The 15,833-nt window shown below is 37.9% G+C and overlaps 1 protein-coding gene across 1 annotated transcript in view; it reads right to left on the bottom strand.

Annotated features, from left to right (window-relative positions):
* The window catches only part of LOC139132403 (uncharacterized), a 65,361-nt gene that overhangs the window by 27,168 nt on the left and 22,360 nt on the right, over positions 1 to 15,833 (bottom strand). The window contains exon 2 of the mRNA XM_070698751.1: positions 1,725 to 1,775. Within this exon, the coding sequence (XP_070554852.1) occupies positions 1,725 to 1,775 (51 nt within the window). The remainder of the gene's footprint in view (positions 1 to 1,724; positions 1,776 to 15,833) is intronic.

Here is a 15,833-nt window from a genome sequence, read left to right as displayed (position 1 = left end):
AAATCAGCCCAATCATTATGATGTTTCTACTAATTTCTATTCAAATCAGCCCAGTCATTATAATGGATCTACCATTGAATTTCTATTCAAATATGCCCAGTCATTATGAATCTACCATTGAATTTCTATTCAAATCAGCCCAATCATTATGATGTTTCTACTAATTTCTATTCAAATCAGCCCAGTCATTATAATGGATCTACCATTGAATTTCTATTCAAATCAGCCCAGCCATGATGACTTTAAATACCGTGGTTTCAATCGGGTTCGAACTCACAATTAACTTACGGTACCCAGTCACCTAGTGGAAAAGCCACAGACAAAACCGCTTGGCCAAATCCCCAATCTCAAAAAGATTGGTTCAATAACCGAGCTTAGAAGTTGTTACAATTTCTGACTGCGACCTCTCCACACACTGTAGAGTTCATGAAGCAGTCTCACGCTCGTATGCTCACTTTCACACATCACACACAAACTTTATCGAAGCAAAGCAATGAATAAAATGCTTAAACTGGGTGAAATTTCTATTCAAATCAGCCAAATCATTATGATGACTCTAAGACTACTAATTTCTATTCAAATCAGCCCAATCATTATGAAGATTCTACTACCCAATCATTATCATGATTCTACTAATTTCTATTCAAATCAGCCCAATCGTTATGATGACTCCACCAATTTCTATTCAAATCAGCCAAATCATTATGATGACTCTACCAATTTCTATTCAAATCATTCCAGTCATTGTGATGACTCTACCAATTACTATAATTCAAATCAGGCCAATGACTTTGATGACTCTACTAATTTCTTTTCAAATCAGCCCAATCATTATGATGACTCTACTAATTTCTATAATTCAAATCAGCCCAATCATTATGATGACTCTACTAATTTCTATAATTCAAATCAGGCCAATGACTTTGATGACTCTACTAATTTCTATTCAAATCAGCCCAATCATTATAATGACTCTACTAATTTAGTACAATCATTATGATGACTCTACCAATTTCTATTCAAATCAGCCCAGTCATTATCAAGCAGAAACAGGAAAATCCTACAATATTTATAAAGACTTTCATTTCCTGGTTGCTATGTTTGAATTTTTAAGCATTTTAGTGCATTGAAAATTCCTTCCCCTAAATCAACACATACAGCGAGTATACCTTTGTGTAATTTCTTTGAATCTTGAATACAAACTAAATTGTTGAATTCTATCTATAGTCTATGCAAAAGTTACTATAATGCTCCTGAAAATGTTTCAGCTGCCAATGAAATGTCATGATACATTTATTTGTCAAATTACTTGTTTATGTTTCTCCTTTTGCTGGTGTTCTCATCTGCTGAAGCCATTGAATATTTTGACACACCCACTCTGCTACAATCTTCTACTTTTATTCAACTTCAACTTATGAAACTAATAGGATGAGATTTTCAAGTTCCTAGAGCAATGAATCGGTCATTACATGTAAGCCAAGAAGTGTACTGAGACCAAAGAGTTAGAGAAATCACAGTCACTGTGGTTTTTGACGTTGGCTCCAATTATATAATATTTTATAATATAGTATTGTAAATATTAGTAAGCAAGTCTTTCTTGATCTGATCACTTGTCTTTATTTTACTAATGTATACAAAAACACTCTTTAGCACAACCACTGACACATTATCATTATCAAAAGAGAATACAGCAAGGAAATATTTAGTATTTATTGTAACTCTACCTGGAATTTCTTCATAGTCATTAATATCATCATCATCTTCTTGATGCTGCTCTGTAAGGTGAAAATGATAAAATATCCATTAATTAGTGTCTAAAATTATTCAAAATGTTATGAGGGTTTGTTTGTGATCTCACAAAGAAAGCTGTGAATAACTTCTCAGATGTTTATTGGTGACTAATTTAAACCTCTCCATGCACAGCTGTTTTTAAAAGAGTTGCTAATGAAATCTGCTCAGCTAGTGTACATGTACAGATGCTGTTAGAGATAATTTAACCACAGTTACTACAGTGTTATACACTACTAAACAAATACCTGCACAGTTCAATTTGCCCATGGTTGAAATCATCATAATTGTTATTGAAATATCTGTGATGGCCCAATTTAATTGTCCATATGTCACAAGAATACCTGGTAACTGGTTTATTTATTTCATTGTCTAGAATTTTACAGACAGTCAAAAGGGCAATGGGGTCATCTCAGGTCATACGGTCATGGGTTATAATGGCATGTCTGTAATGTTAACATTCAAACAGAATGTTAATTAAAAGCTGTTTTAAACCTTGCATGCATAACTTTTCATCATTGTGAAAACTGTTCTGTGATGTTTTGGGAATATTTTGAAAGAACATTTTTCTGCAAACACGTTTTTACTTTAAAGCATTTTGACTTCACTCTGCAGTTTTGCAACTCATATTTTATGGTGTTAATTGGTGTATTGTTATAAAATGTACAAGTCTGCTTCTTTCCATTAGCAAATGTTATTTTCTAGTGATATTCAATATTGCATGTCTGTCATTAAAGAAATATCTTTCATACACATATTTATGTTAGTTAGCAGTACAGAATATTTCCATATACAAAACAACGATAACAAAATACAAAGTGCAAAACATGGGGCTGAGGGCACCAAAGTCCATCAGACTTCTACGGCAAATGTGCACTGTTAGAAATTTATATGGTTCAGACAAGTATGAATACTGCTGTTATATGTAAAAAAAGGTCAAAGGTCACCATAAATCTGGTGATAAATTAGATTCCATAGTGATCCGGGCTATATAGAAACCCATTACAAGACTTACCTAGAATTATATATACCCATATAATAAAATTTGATTGAGATATATCCACCTTATAAAACTTAGTTCACAGAAAAAAAGGAACTATACTGTCTCCTAAGTACACTATTAGACTGGACCTTCTACTGGGCACTCCTTTACAAGTGTATCTTTTGCTTATCACATCAAAAATCAAATTTTGGCCATTAACTAAAACCAATACTAGTTTGGTTTCACTATGCACACTGTAATTCTCTTACATCTTCCAAGGGTTTTTTAAGCTTACCTGCAAACACAATGGTTTGCCTAAGTGAGCCATTACATGCATGCTCACATTAATTAATTTTTGCGTAACTATGCTCAAAGTTGACTAATAATGGATAAACTTATTACTTAATAAAAATAGAAAAAGACATTTATGGCAACACCATAAACAATTTCCAGCTTCACATCAACTCAAAGAACTGCATACATGCCAATCTTCAAAGCGATCACAAATGAATATATTTGAGGCAAGTTGAAAGAATTTATAATTTTGACTGAATTCATCCAAGGGTACTTAAAAACCATTGAATGAAATAAAAGGAAAAAAATACTCTGGATATATTTACCAAAGTTATCTTCATACCCAGTTTAAGAAAAGGTTACTATAATATTAATTTTGAGATATCTCCATTGCCAAACAACACAAAAGTTTCCAGTAGATGAATGCCTACATCAATTATTTTCACCTGACTATGCTGAGAATGTCCAAGAATCAATGAAAATGTTATTTTAAAATAGCAAAAGACAATGTTTTGCCACAAAATGAACACCAAAGTGATCAAATGAGTAGTTTTGTGGCAAAGTTGGAAACACAACTTTTGACTGAAATCCCTAAAAAGTGACTCTAAAATGATTCTCATTAAAAAATAAAAAGGCTATCCGGAGATATTTGCCCAAGTGACCATCCCACCGAGTTTAAAAAACAATACCCAACAAACTTTGAGATATTTGTGTCTACGGCTAAGAACACATGGTATAAAATCAGGGCATTTGCAGGCGATGAAAAAACAATGCTTTGCTTGAGAACTAAGGGAGGTTGGCATTACAATTTTGTTTTCCTTTCCATATTTTTCCTCTGTTTTTCATAGTTCTTTTGCAAAATTCTAAAATTTGTAATAAATAAATTCATAACCATGCTAAGCAGGGCATGCAGTGCAGTATAGAAATTTTCATAATTTATCACTGCCATCACATTTTCTTGGACTTTTCAGAATATTGTAAATACCTTTTTTACGATGCAGCACTGATTTTCATTTCAGATGTAATATTCATTTTACAAGGAATCAACACGCTATATCAGTTTTCAATAATTGACACACACAAGTACATGAACAACTGAAGTCTGGAAGCAGTAAGCTAATTTGAATATTAATATTATGCCAACCTAGATGTTGCCATTTATGGTGCACTGCTATTGATATCTGCAGTGAGCTGCACTGCTATTGCTGTCTGCTGTGAGTAACACTGCTATCGCTATCTGCAGTGAGTAACACTGCTACTGCTGCCTTCAGAGAGTGCACTGCTATTGCTGTCTGCAGTGAGTGCACTGCTATTGCTGTCTGCAGAGAGTGCACTGCTATTGCTGTCTGCAGTGATATACTACTATTGCTGTCTGCAGTGGGTGCACTGCTACTGCTGCCTTCAGAGAGTGCACTGCTATTGCTGTCTGCAGTGAGTGCACTGCTATTGCTGTCTGCAGAGAGTGCACTGCTATTGCTGTCTGCAGTGATATACTACTATTGCTGTCTGCAGTGAGTGCACTTACTATTGCTGTCTGCAGAGTGCACTGCTATTGCTGTCTGCAATGATATACTACTATTGCTGTCTGCAGTGAGTGCACTACTATTGCTGTCTGCAGTGAGTGCACTGCTACTGCTGTCTGCAGAGAGTGCACTGCTATTGCTGTCTGCAGTGATATACTACTATTGCTGTCTGCAGTGAGTGCACTACTATTGCTGTCTGCAGAGAGTGCACTGCTATTGCTGTCTGCAGTGATATACTGCTATTGCTGTCTGCAGTGAGTGCACTGCTATTGCTGTCTGCAGAGAGTGGTGCATGCACTGCTATTGCTGTCTGCAGTGAGTGCACTATTGCTGTCTGCAGTGAGTGCACTGCTATTGCTGTCTGCAGTGAGTGCACTGCTATTGCTGTCTGCAGTGAGTGCACTACTATTGCTGTCTGCAGTGAGTGCACTGCTATTGCTGTCTGCAGTGATATACTGCTATTGCTGTCTGTAGTGAGTGCACTACTATTGCTGTCTGCAGAGAGTGGTGCATGCACTGCTATTGCTGTCTGCAGTGAGTGCACTATTGTTGTCTGCAGTGAGTGCACTGCTATTGCTGCCTGCAGTGAGTGCACTGCTATTGCTGCCTGCAGTGAGTGCATGCACTGCTATTGCTGTCTGCAGTGAGTGCACTGCTATTGCTGTCTGCAGTGAGTGCACTACTATTGTTGTCTGCAGTGAGTGCACTGCTATTGCTGTCTGCAGTGAGTGCACTACTATTGCTGTCTGCAGTGAGTGCACTGCTATTGCTGTCTGCAGTGATATACTACTATTGCTGTCTGCAGTGAGTGCACTACTATTGCTGTCTGCAGTGAGTGCACTACTATTGCTGTCTGCAGTGAGTACTACTATTGCTGTCTGCAGTGATATACTACTATTGCTGCCTGCAGTTAGTGCACTACTATTGCTGTCTGCAGTGAGTGCACTGCTATTGCTGTCTGCAGTGAGTGCACTACTATTGCTGTCTGCAGTGATATACTACTATTGCTGTCTGCAGTGATATACTACTATTGCTGTCTGCAGTGATATACTACTATTGCTGTCTGCAGTGATATACTACTATTGCTGTCTGCAGTGTCTGCAGTGAGTACTACTATTGCTGCCTGCAGTTAGTGCACTACTATTGCTGTCTGCAGTGAGTGCACTGCTATTGCTGTCTGCAGTGAGTGCACTAGCTACTATTGCTGTCTGCAGTGATATACTACTATTGCTGTCTGCAGTGATATACTACTATTGCTGTCTGCAGTGATATACTACTATTGCTGTCTGCAGTGATATACTACTATTGCTGTCTGCAGTGAGTGCACTACTATTGCTGTCTGCAGTTAGTACTACTATTGCTGTCTGCAGTGAGTGCACTACTATTGCTGTCTGCAGTGATATACTACTATTGCTGTCTGCAGTGAGTGCACTACTGTAACTATATTGCTGTCTGCAGTGAGTGCACTCACTATTGCTGTCTGCAGTGAGTGCACTACTAAGTGATATACTACTATTGCTGCATGCAGTGAGTGCACTACTAATGCTGTCTGCAGTGAGTGCACTACTATAATTGCTGTCTGCAGTGAGTGCACTACTATTGCTGCTGCAGTGAGTGCACTACTATTGCTGTCTGCAGTGAGTGCACTACTATTGCTGTCTGCAGTGAGTACTACTATTGCTGTCTGCAGTGAGTGCACTGCTATTGCTATCTGCAGTGAGTGCACTACTATTGCTGTCTGCAATGAGTGCACTGTGTTATGTAGGTCATTTACCCCACACTCATCATGACCTGAGTTCAATTAGTCTAGAACATTCTCAAGGTCACTGCCCTTAATGACCTCACAACCTTGAATTCAATTAGTCATGTTTGGAATGTTCTGGAAAGTTGATTAGTTGTGTAAGAGAGATAATTTTAGAACAGTAATTAGCATGTCAATAAAAGTTCTAGATTGTTCTTATATGCCTTTATAAAAGGGACGTGCACAGCTTCCAGTCAGACTTTTGGGATCGTGTCTCTTGTGTGTTACTAAACTCCAGCAGTAGTCATTCTCAAGACTTTTCAAGACCTTCACTGTCAACGCTGGATTTATACTGTGGACTTTGTGCAGCTTCAAGCCTGCAAGCCAAAGGACTGTTCATTCATCCGACTGACTGTTACAACTCTGAGACTGGAGCTTTGCCGTCCCAGCTGAGATAAGTAGTCTGTACACTTTTAAAGCTTGTACTCTATCCCTGACTTAGCAATTAGTTTTATTTTTGTAATAAATTTTGTTTAAACGTTAACTGCTGAGTTCACCCTTTTGTTCGTTTTCTCTGCACGTAACAAATTGGGGGCTTGTCCGGGATACGAACAATTTTGAGCCGTTTGACAACATTTTGCCAGCCTTTTTAAAACTACTGTATACTGTGAACTCAGCGAAATTTAATCATGGCGGAATTTAAACCAGAGGAAATGGATGACCTTGATCAGGACACATTTGATTCCCTCAGAAAAGACGACCTCATAACACTGGCCAATTTCCTTAAAGTAGAAGTCAAAGATCTATGCGCAAGAGGGAAATACAGTACCGTATTGCCAAACATCTAGTTGATTTAGGCCAATTTGAGGAATCCACCCTGAAAGATTATGAGCCCGAGTCTACCTCTGAACTCAGAAAATTAGAATTAGAAATGCAGACAAATTTGGAGATCAAGAAACTAGAATTACAAATAGAAAAAGAAAAAATACAAATGCAGTTAGAAATGGAAGAAAGACAGAAAGAAAAAGAATTGCGATTAGAAGAACAGCGATTACAGGTAGAAATAAAACGTTTAGAGCTTGGACAGTCAGGAAAATCCTTCCCTTCACACGGTTTTGACATCACTAAGCATTTCAGGTTAGTCCCCCCTTTCCAGGAAAAGGATGTTGATAAATATTTCCTTCATTTTGAGAAAATTGCTCAGAGTCTGAATTGGCCTAAGGAGTCCTGGTCTATGCTTTTGCAGAGTGCTTTGGTGGGTAAAGCCAGAGAAATTTACATTCAATTGTCAGTAGAGCAGGCTTCAAATTATGATTCTGTGAAGGAATTAATTCTCAAGGGTTATGAGTTGGTGCCTGAAGCTTACCGTCAGAAATTTAGGGATTGTGAGAAGGTGAAAGATCAAACTTATGTTGAATTTGCTCGAACAAAAGAACAACTGTTTGATCGTTGGTGCTCTTCTGAAAAGGTCAGTCAGAATTATGACAAATTACGACAACTTGTTTTGATTGAGGAATTTAAAAGGTGCATCCGGAGTGACATCAAAACGTTTATCAATGAACAAAAGGCAGATACATTGGAGGTTGCTGCACGTTTGGCCGATGATTATTCATTGACACACAAATCTTCATTTCTCAGCAAACCATCCCAGTCCTTTTCCTACAGAAACAATGCAGGTAAATTTAACTCCTCCTTTTCATCCAAGAATTTCTCAAAGGAGAGAAGGAAATCAAATGGTAACAGTTCACACAGTTCAAGTAACACTCCCACATCATCAGATCCCAAGTCTCAATCTCCTTCTGACAAACAGTTTGGTACACTTTCTTGTAATTATTGTAAGAAGACGGCCATTTAATGTCAGATTGTTTCAAATTGAAAAGAAAACGTGAAGGTCAAAGTGGTCAAAGTGGATCTAAGCCCACCGGCTTTATTTCTTCATCAACTCAATTAGAGTCTAATAATGTGTGCAACACATTTTCTGAGGTTAAACCCTCTTATATCCCCAATTAATGAGGTCAAGGTCAATTCTTCTCAAGATAGCATTATGGGTATTTTCGAACCATTTATTCATGATGGTTTTATATCACTTTCTAGTGATTTTTCTTCCGCTACCCCTGTCAAAATTCTAAGAGATACCGGGGCTTCCCAGTCTCTTTTGTTGGCAGATACCCTGCCGTTTTCTGAAAAGTCATTTTCAGGTTCTAAAGTTCTTATTAAGGGGGTAGATTGTAATGACTACATTCCTGTTCCTCTCCATAATGTCTATTTGTCTTCGGACTTTGTTTCTGGACCTGTGACTTTAGGTATTAGGCCTTTTTTGCCTTTTGAAGGGATTCACCTTCTTCTTGGAAACGACCTTGCTGGGGACAAGGTCATTACTAATCCACTTGTGACTGATAATCCTAGTTTAGATCAGGATCCAGAGCCAATTGAACAAGAGATACCCGATTTATTTCCTTCATGTGCTATTACTCGAGCCATGTCAAAGAAAACTTCCGAGAATCAAAATACTCTCAAAAATATGTCACAGATGTTGACTTAAATGACACCTTTCTCAGTCAGGTGTTTGACACGGATCATTCCGTTATCCCTCGTGGATTTGAAACTTCCAGTAAAACTTCTGCTGACCAAAGTCAGACATTTTCTAGATCAAATCTCATTGCAGAACAACACAAAGACCCAGATATTTTGTCTTTGTTTGACAGGGTAGATGATGAAGGTAAAACTTCAGATAACTCTGTTTCCTATTATACAAAATCTGGTATTCTCATGCGTAAATGGAGACCTCCAGATGTTTTGGTTGATGACGATTGGGCTATAAAACATCAAATTGTGGTTCCAAAGCCCTACCATGCTGAAATATTGCGCCTGGCCCATGAACCCCCTGGGCTGGTCACTTAGGAGTCAGGAAAACTTATCATAAAATTCTCAGTCACTTTTATTGGCCTAATCTCAGGCAGGATGTAGCACATTTCTGTAAAACTTGTCACACATGTCAAATGGTAGGAAAGCCAAATCAGACCATTCCAAAGGCCCCTTTACAGCCAATTCCTGCATTTCAAGAACCATTTAGTAGGATACTAATAGACTGTGTTGGGCCCCTACCAAAAACAAGATCAGGAAATGAGTACATGCTGACAATAATGTGTACATCAACTCGGTTCCCAGAAGCCATACCACTGAGAAATATAAAGACAAAGACTATAGTGAAAGCTTTAGTCAAATTTTTCACTTTATTTGGCCTCCCTAAATGTGTCCAGTCCGATCAAGGCTCCAACTTTATGTCTGGAATTTTTCAACAAGTAATGGATCAGCTAGGCATTAAACAGTATACGTCATCCGCCTATCATCCAGAAAGTCAGGGTGCTCTTGAGCGATTTCATCAAACTTTGAAAAACATGATTAGGACCTACTGTTTTGACACAGAGAAACAGTGGGATGAAGGAATTCATTTTTTGCTCTTTGCTGTTAGAGAGTCAATTCAGGAGTCTCTTGGTTTTAGCCCATTTGAGCTTGTATTTGGACATACAGTCCGTGGCCCACTTAAGCTCGTTAAAGAGAAATTCCTATCAGACGATGATGATTGTCTGAATATTTTGCAATATGTGTCAGATTTTCGTACAAAACTCTCTAAAGCATGTGAATTAGCCAGAGAAAATCTTGAGTCATCTCAGCAGTCAATGGAAACCAAATACGATAAAAACACCTCAAAACGGAAGTTTGAACCAGGTCAAAAAGTTCTTGTTTTACTTCCAATTCCTGGCAAACCACTCCATGCTCGTTACTTTGGGCCATACCTAATTGATAAGAAATTGAGTGATTTAAATTACATCATAATAACACCTGACAGGAGAAAACAAAAACAGCTATGTCACATAAATATGCTTAAGCCATATTTGGATAGGGATAATCCTACTATAACTCAGCCTGTCAGTACCGTCAGTTCTGGCCATTATGAAGATAGTGATACTGAAACTGACTTGAGTGAAAATACTCTACACTCAAAGCTGGGCTCGGTCAAGCTTCAGAACTCAGAAATCCTGGAGAAGCTGGAGTCTACAAAGTTGGCACACCTCCAGCCAGAACAACAACAACAGGTGAAAGAACTGCTCCATGAATATAAACACCTGTTTCAAGATGTTCCAACGAGGACAAACGTCATCTATCACGACGTTGATGTTGGGGACAGTAAGCCTGTAAAACAACATCCATACAGACTGAACCAACAAAGCGAAATATCTCCAGGAAGAAGTCAAATACCTGCTGGACAATGACTTTATTGAACCCAGTAAAAGTAACTGGAGTTCGCCGTGCATACTTGTTCCCAAATCAGATCACAGTTATCGTATGTGCACGGACTTTAGAAGGTCAACACTTTAACAAAGACAGACACTTTCCCAATCCCGAGGATTGATGACTGCATCGACCGAGTGGGAAAAGCCAAGTATGTGACGAAATTTGACCTACTGAAGGGATTTTGGCAAGTCCCTCTGACGGATCGTGCTCGTGAAATATCCGCCTTTGTTACACCAGACGGATTGTTCCAGTACAAGGTGATGCCATTCGGAATGAAGAACTCTCCGGCAACGTTCCAACGATGATCAACGACGTCATATCCGGGCTAGACGGGTGTGCAGCCTACGTTGACGATGTCGTCCTGTATAGTGACACCTGGGAGGAACACATCAAGCTCATGCGGAAGTTCTTTGAGAGACTGAGCAAAGCAATGTTGACTGTCAACCTTGCCAAATCTGAGTTTGGTTGGGCAAGGGTAACTTACCTCGGACATACTGTAGGACAGGGTGAGGTAAAACCTGTTGATGCCAAAATCAGTGCCATTTCAAGTTTTCCCATACCAAACTGCAAACGACGAACTGATGCGCTTTCTCGGTATGGCTGGTTACTACAGAAATTCTGTCCAAATTTCTCCACAATTACTGAGCCTTTGACTAACTTACTTAAAAAGAAAGTAAAGTTTGTTGGTCAGAGCAATGCCAACAGGCATTTGATACACTTAAAGCCATACTGCAAAGTGCCCCAGTGTTGTCTGCACCAGATTTCACTTTGCCATTCAAATTAGCTGTAGATGCTAGTGATACGGCTGCTGGTGCTGTTTTATTGCAAGAGGATAGTCATGGTGTAGATCATCCTGTTTGCTATTTTTCACGCAAATTTAACAAATCCCAGAGAAACTACTCTACAATTGAAAAAGAGTGTTTATCTTTGATATTAGCTTTACAGCATTTTGAAGTTTATGTTACTTCTTCATATCAGCCAATAGTGGTTTATATTGATCACAACCCTCTTGTTTTTCTGCAGAAATTTAAAGGCAAAAATCAGAGATTGCTAAGATGGAGTTTAATGTTACAGGAGTTTAATCTTGATATTAGACATATCAAAGGCAGAGACAATTTAATTGCAGACTGTCTCTCTCGTATCTAGAGTTTATTGTTGTTCATTTTCAAGAAATTTTACTTTAGAAAAAAAAAAAAATTTTGTACTTAAATCCTTTTCAAGATTACATTTGTAAAAGAAAGATTTTTCTTTGAAAAATTTTCTTTTTTTGAAGAGGGGGTGTGTTATGTAGGTCATTTACCCCACACTCATCATGACCTGAGTTCAATTAGTCTAGAACATTCTCAAGGTCACTGCCCTTAATGACCTCACAACCTTGAATTCAATTAGTCATGTTTGGAATGTTCTGGAAAGTTGATTAGTTGTGTAAGAGAGATAATTTTAGAACAGTAATTAGCATGTCAATAAAAGTTCTAGATTGTTCTTATATGCCTTTATAAAAGGGACGTGCACAGCTTCCAGTCAGACTTTTGGGATCGTGTCTCTTGTGTGTTACTAAACTCCAGCAGTTCATTCTCAAGACTTTTCAAGACCTTCACTGTCAACGCTGGATTTATACTGTGGACTTTGTGCAGCTTCAAGCCTGCAAGCCAAAGGACTGTTCATTCATCCGACTGACTGTTACAACTCTGAGACTGGAGCTTTGCCGTCCCAGCTGAGATAAGTAATCTGTACACTTTTAAAGCTTGTACTCTATCCCTGACTTAGCAATTAGTTTTATTTTTGTAATAAATTTTGTTTAAACGTTAACTGCTGAGTTCACCCTTTTGTTCGTTTTCTCTGCACGTAACAACTGCTATTGCTGCCTGCAGTGAGTGCACTGCTATTGCTGTCTTCAGTGAGTAACAGTGTACTGCTATTGCTATCTGCAGTGAGTGCACTTCTAATTGCTATCTGCAGCGAGTGCACTAGCTGTTATAATAGAGTGCACTACTATTGCTGTCTGCAGTGAGTGCACTACTTCATTTCTGCTCTAACAAGGGTGTCCTGAAAGTGCCCGTTGAATATCTGACTTTAATTATACCACATTTACACATTTAAAATGTCCGGAAATCGCCCGGTGAATATGGGACTATAACTCTACCACATTCAAAGTGTCCGGAAAGCGCCCGTCGAATATGGGACTTTAAATCTGACTGCATTCAAAGTGTCCGGAAAGCGCCCAGTGAATATGGGACTTTAATTCTGCTGCATTCAAAGTGTCCGGAAAGCGCCCAGTGAATATGGGACTTTAATTCTGCTGCATTCAAAGTGTCTGGAAAGCGCCCGGTGAATACAGGACTTTAAATCTGACTGCATTCAAAGTGTCCGGAAAACGCCCAGTGAATATAGGGACTTCAACTCAACTGCATTCAAAGTGTCCGAAAGCACCTGGTGAATATGGGACTTTACTCTATTTAGGGTGTCTGGTACATGTAAGTGCACCCAGTGAATAATACTTTTATCATATATTACATTCGTATAATGTCGTGCACAGTGAGAGACAGTGGAGGAATATGACAGCTAGAACCCCATGACGAGAGAGTGCAAGTGCGCCGTACCATGGGTATTTGCACGAGTGTTTGCGGGGAATCTGGGGGATGTGCTTTCAGGAGTGGCAGTGAGTGAAAGGACAGCAGGATACAAAGCAAACACGAGTGAAAATACCCCTGGTACAGTAAGCGCAGCCTGCTCGCAATTTGGTCCCGTTATTATTACATGTGTTTCGTCCTGTTTATTTTGTCTAGAAAACAAAAGAACTAAAACACAAATAACTATATATAATATATAATAATATTTTATTGCTTGCTTGTAAATATAGGATTTACATTACATTTGTGGCAATAAAAGTGTGATACAAAAATAAGTTAAAATTTTCTTCAATAAAGATAAAGTATTACAGTATAATAATAGTAGCTAATAATAAATATAACTAGGTATTTCTTTGTTTATATAAAGTAAAAATATAATTTGCAAGTTGTTCATTAAAAGATAACTCTTGTTTTGTTAGTAGAGAAATAAGCTGATTTTCAGTATCATCGTTTGGGAAATTGATTTTACTGAAAAAGTACTTTCTTTGGACTTTGTATTTCTGACAGACTAATAAAAAGTGTGTTTCATCTTCAATACTGTCGGTGTTACACTGATTGCAGTATCTTTCAGTAATTGGGGTTTTTGGAACAGTGTGTCTCCCTTTTTCAATTGCTAGATCATGATTGCTAATGCGAAGTTTGGTGAGCAATTTTCTTTTCTCACCTTGCAACTGTTAAGTAGGGTTCTAATCTAAAATTACGTTTTATTTTGGCATACATTCTTAGTTTACTATTGTTTAATAGTTTAATAACTTGTGTGACACTCATTGAACAACTCATTTGCATACAGGTATAGAATAATGTTTTTGGTACTTTGCACTACTATGCAAATACCTGTGGTACGTGCGCACACTCGCACTTTATTTTCTGGTCTGTACCAGATGAGTGATGAGTAAAGCATCATGGGAAAATCATTTCAGACAACTTTATCCCAAGTCATTTTTGTGTAAAAAAAATCAGAATTTCTCAAACACTTCACTCTGGAAGAAATCAATGAAGCATAACAGACTAAGGAAAAATGCCTGAAATGATTTTTACCACAACCAACTGGCATTTCTTTTTCACAATCTAAAACCCTGGTGATTGTAACATGCTTTTATTGCTGGTGATGGTAGCATTGTTAATTATAGAGGGCTTAAACATGCCAAGTGCACCTTGCATGTACAGTTCTTTTAACATTTTCTTTCCTTTGCTGCACAAATTTTCAACTGTCATTTTACACCTTGCATGAAAGATTCTTTTTAAATTTTTCTTTCCTTCCGCAACATGTCTTTCATCTGTCATTTTGTACCGTGCATGAAAGATTTCTTCAAAGTTTTTTTCCTTGGTAGCATTAATTTTTAGCTCTTATTTTACACCTTTAGTAAAATATTTTTTTAAAGTTTTCTTTCCTTTGCAGCATGTCTTTTTATAACAGCCATTTTATACCTTGCACGAAAGAGGGAGGGGAGGGGGAGCTAACTTATGAAAAATAGTAAATTGTTATCCTGTGGATTCCATGTATGAAACTTAAGTACAATGCTACATAAACTATCGCATGAAAAGTCCTTTGACTTAAAACTACATTAACCATGGCATGGCACATAATATTTTTCATGTCATTTCTTTCTACTAGAGGTATTTTCAAATTAAGATATTGTATTTTTTTCATTTGGAAGCTATACCTTTCTGTATAATTACATGAATTGAGAAACTATCATTTTTGCCAATTTAAATAGATGCTTAAACAATTAACCTAAACTTCCCTTACGGAAGATTATTTCTACTGCAAATTTGTCGTGAGTTTCCTGTAAATACGCAGCAAGCAATAGCTTGCAGGAAGGAGTTGCAGAAGTTTGCAGCTATAGCTGTGACCCTCCTGCAAACCACTAAATCACTTTGCAGCAAACTTGCGGTAAATGACTAAGTTGCTGCAAATTTGTTGCAAACAAGGTTACCTTGCTGCAAATATGCAGCAACACATGATTGACATATTGCCCACTATTTCATTACCAGGGAGTACACACTGTGTACCATTGCACTTCATGACCGGTCATATGTAAGCAACACAAAATTGATGATGTATATTTCATTTTCATTTATTTTTATGACAGACAATCAACTTTTTAAAATTATAATAACTGGTAGATAATGGACAGCTTCAGTTAAGCTGGTGAAAGTGACATAACTCAGCAACATTGTATCTATAGAGTGCATCTATAGTATACCGTAGTGACATTATTATGTAATAAGAATACCCTTTCCAATCTGGTTGGGTAAATCATAGCCTAGAATCTATTCGTCCGCTTGCCTCTGTACCTCCAGAGGTACGGAGGCAAGTGGATGAATAGATTCTAGGCTAGGTACATGACTGTGGGTAAATCATGGTTGGATCGACAACTGAATTTTTTGGAAAACAAATTTTTAAAACAGGGACTTGTCTGTCTTGCAAGTTAAACCCTGTATTTTCTGCGAATGATACCAAAATGCAAGCAGTTTCGAACGAAATGTGCATCTGATGGTCTGTAAGGACACGTCGTAGACTTTTGTTACTGCAAATCTGTACCTTATAGTATCGACTGATGAGAACTTTTCATTGT

Source organism: Ptychodera flava, chromosome 5, assembly GCF_041260155.1.
Source record: "Ptychodera flava strain L36383 chromosome 5, AS_Pfla_20210202, whole genome shotgun sequence".
In the NCBI taxonomy this organism is placed as follows: Eukaryota; Metazoa; Hemichordata; class Enteropneusta; family Ptychoderidae; genus Ptychodera; species Ptychodera flava.
This window is presented reverse-complemented; position numbering and strand designations above follow the sequence as displayed.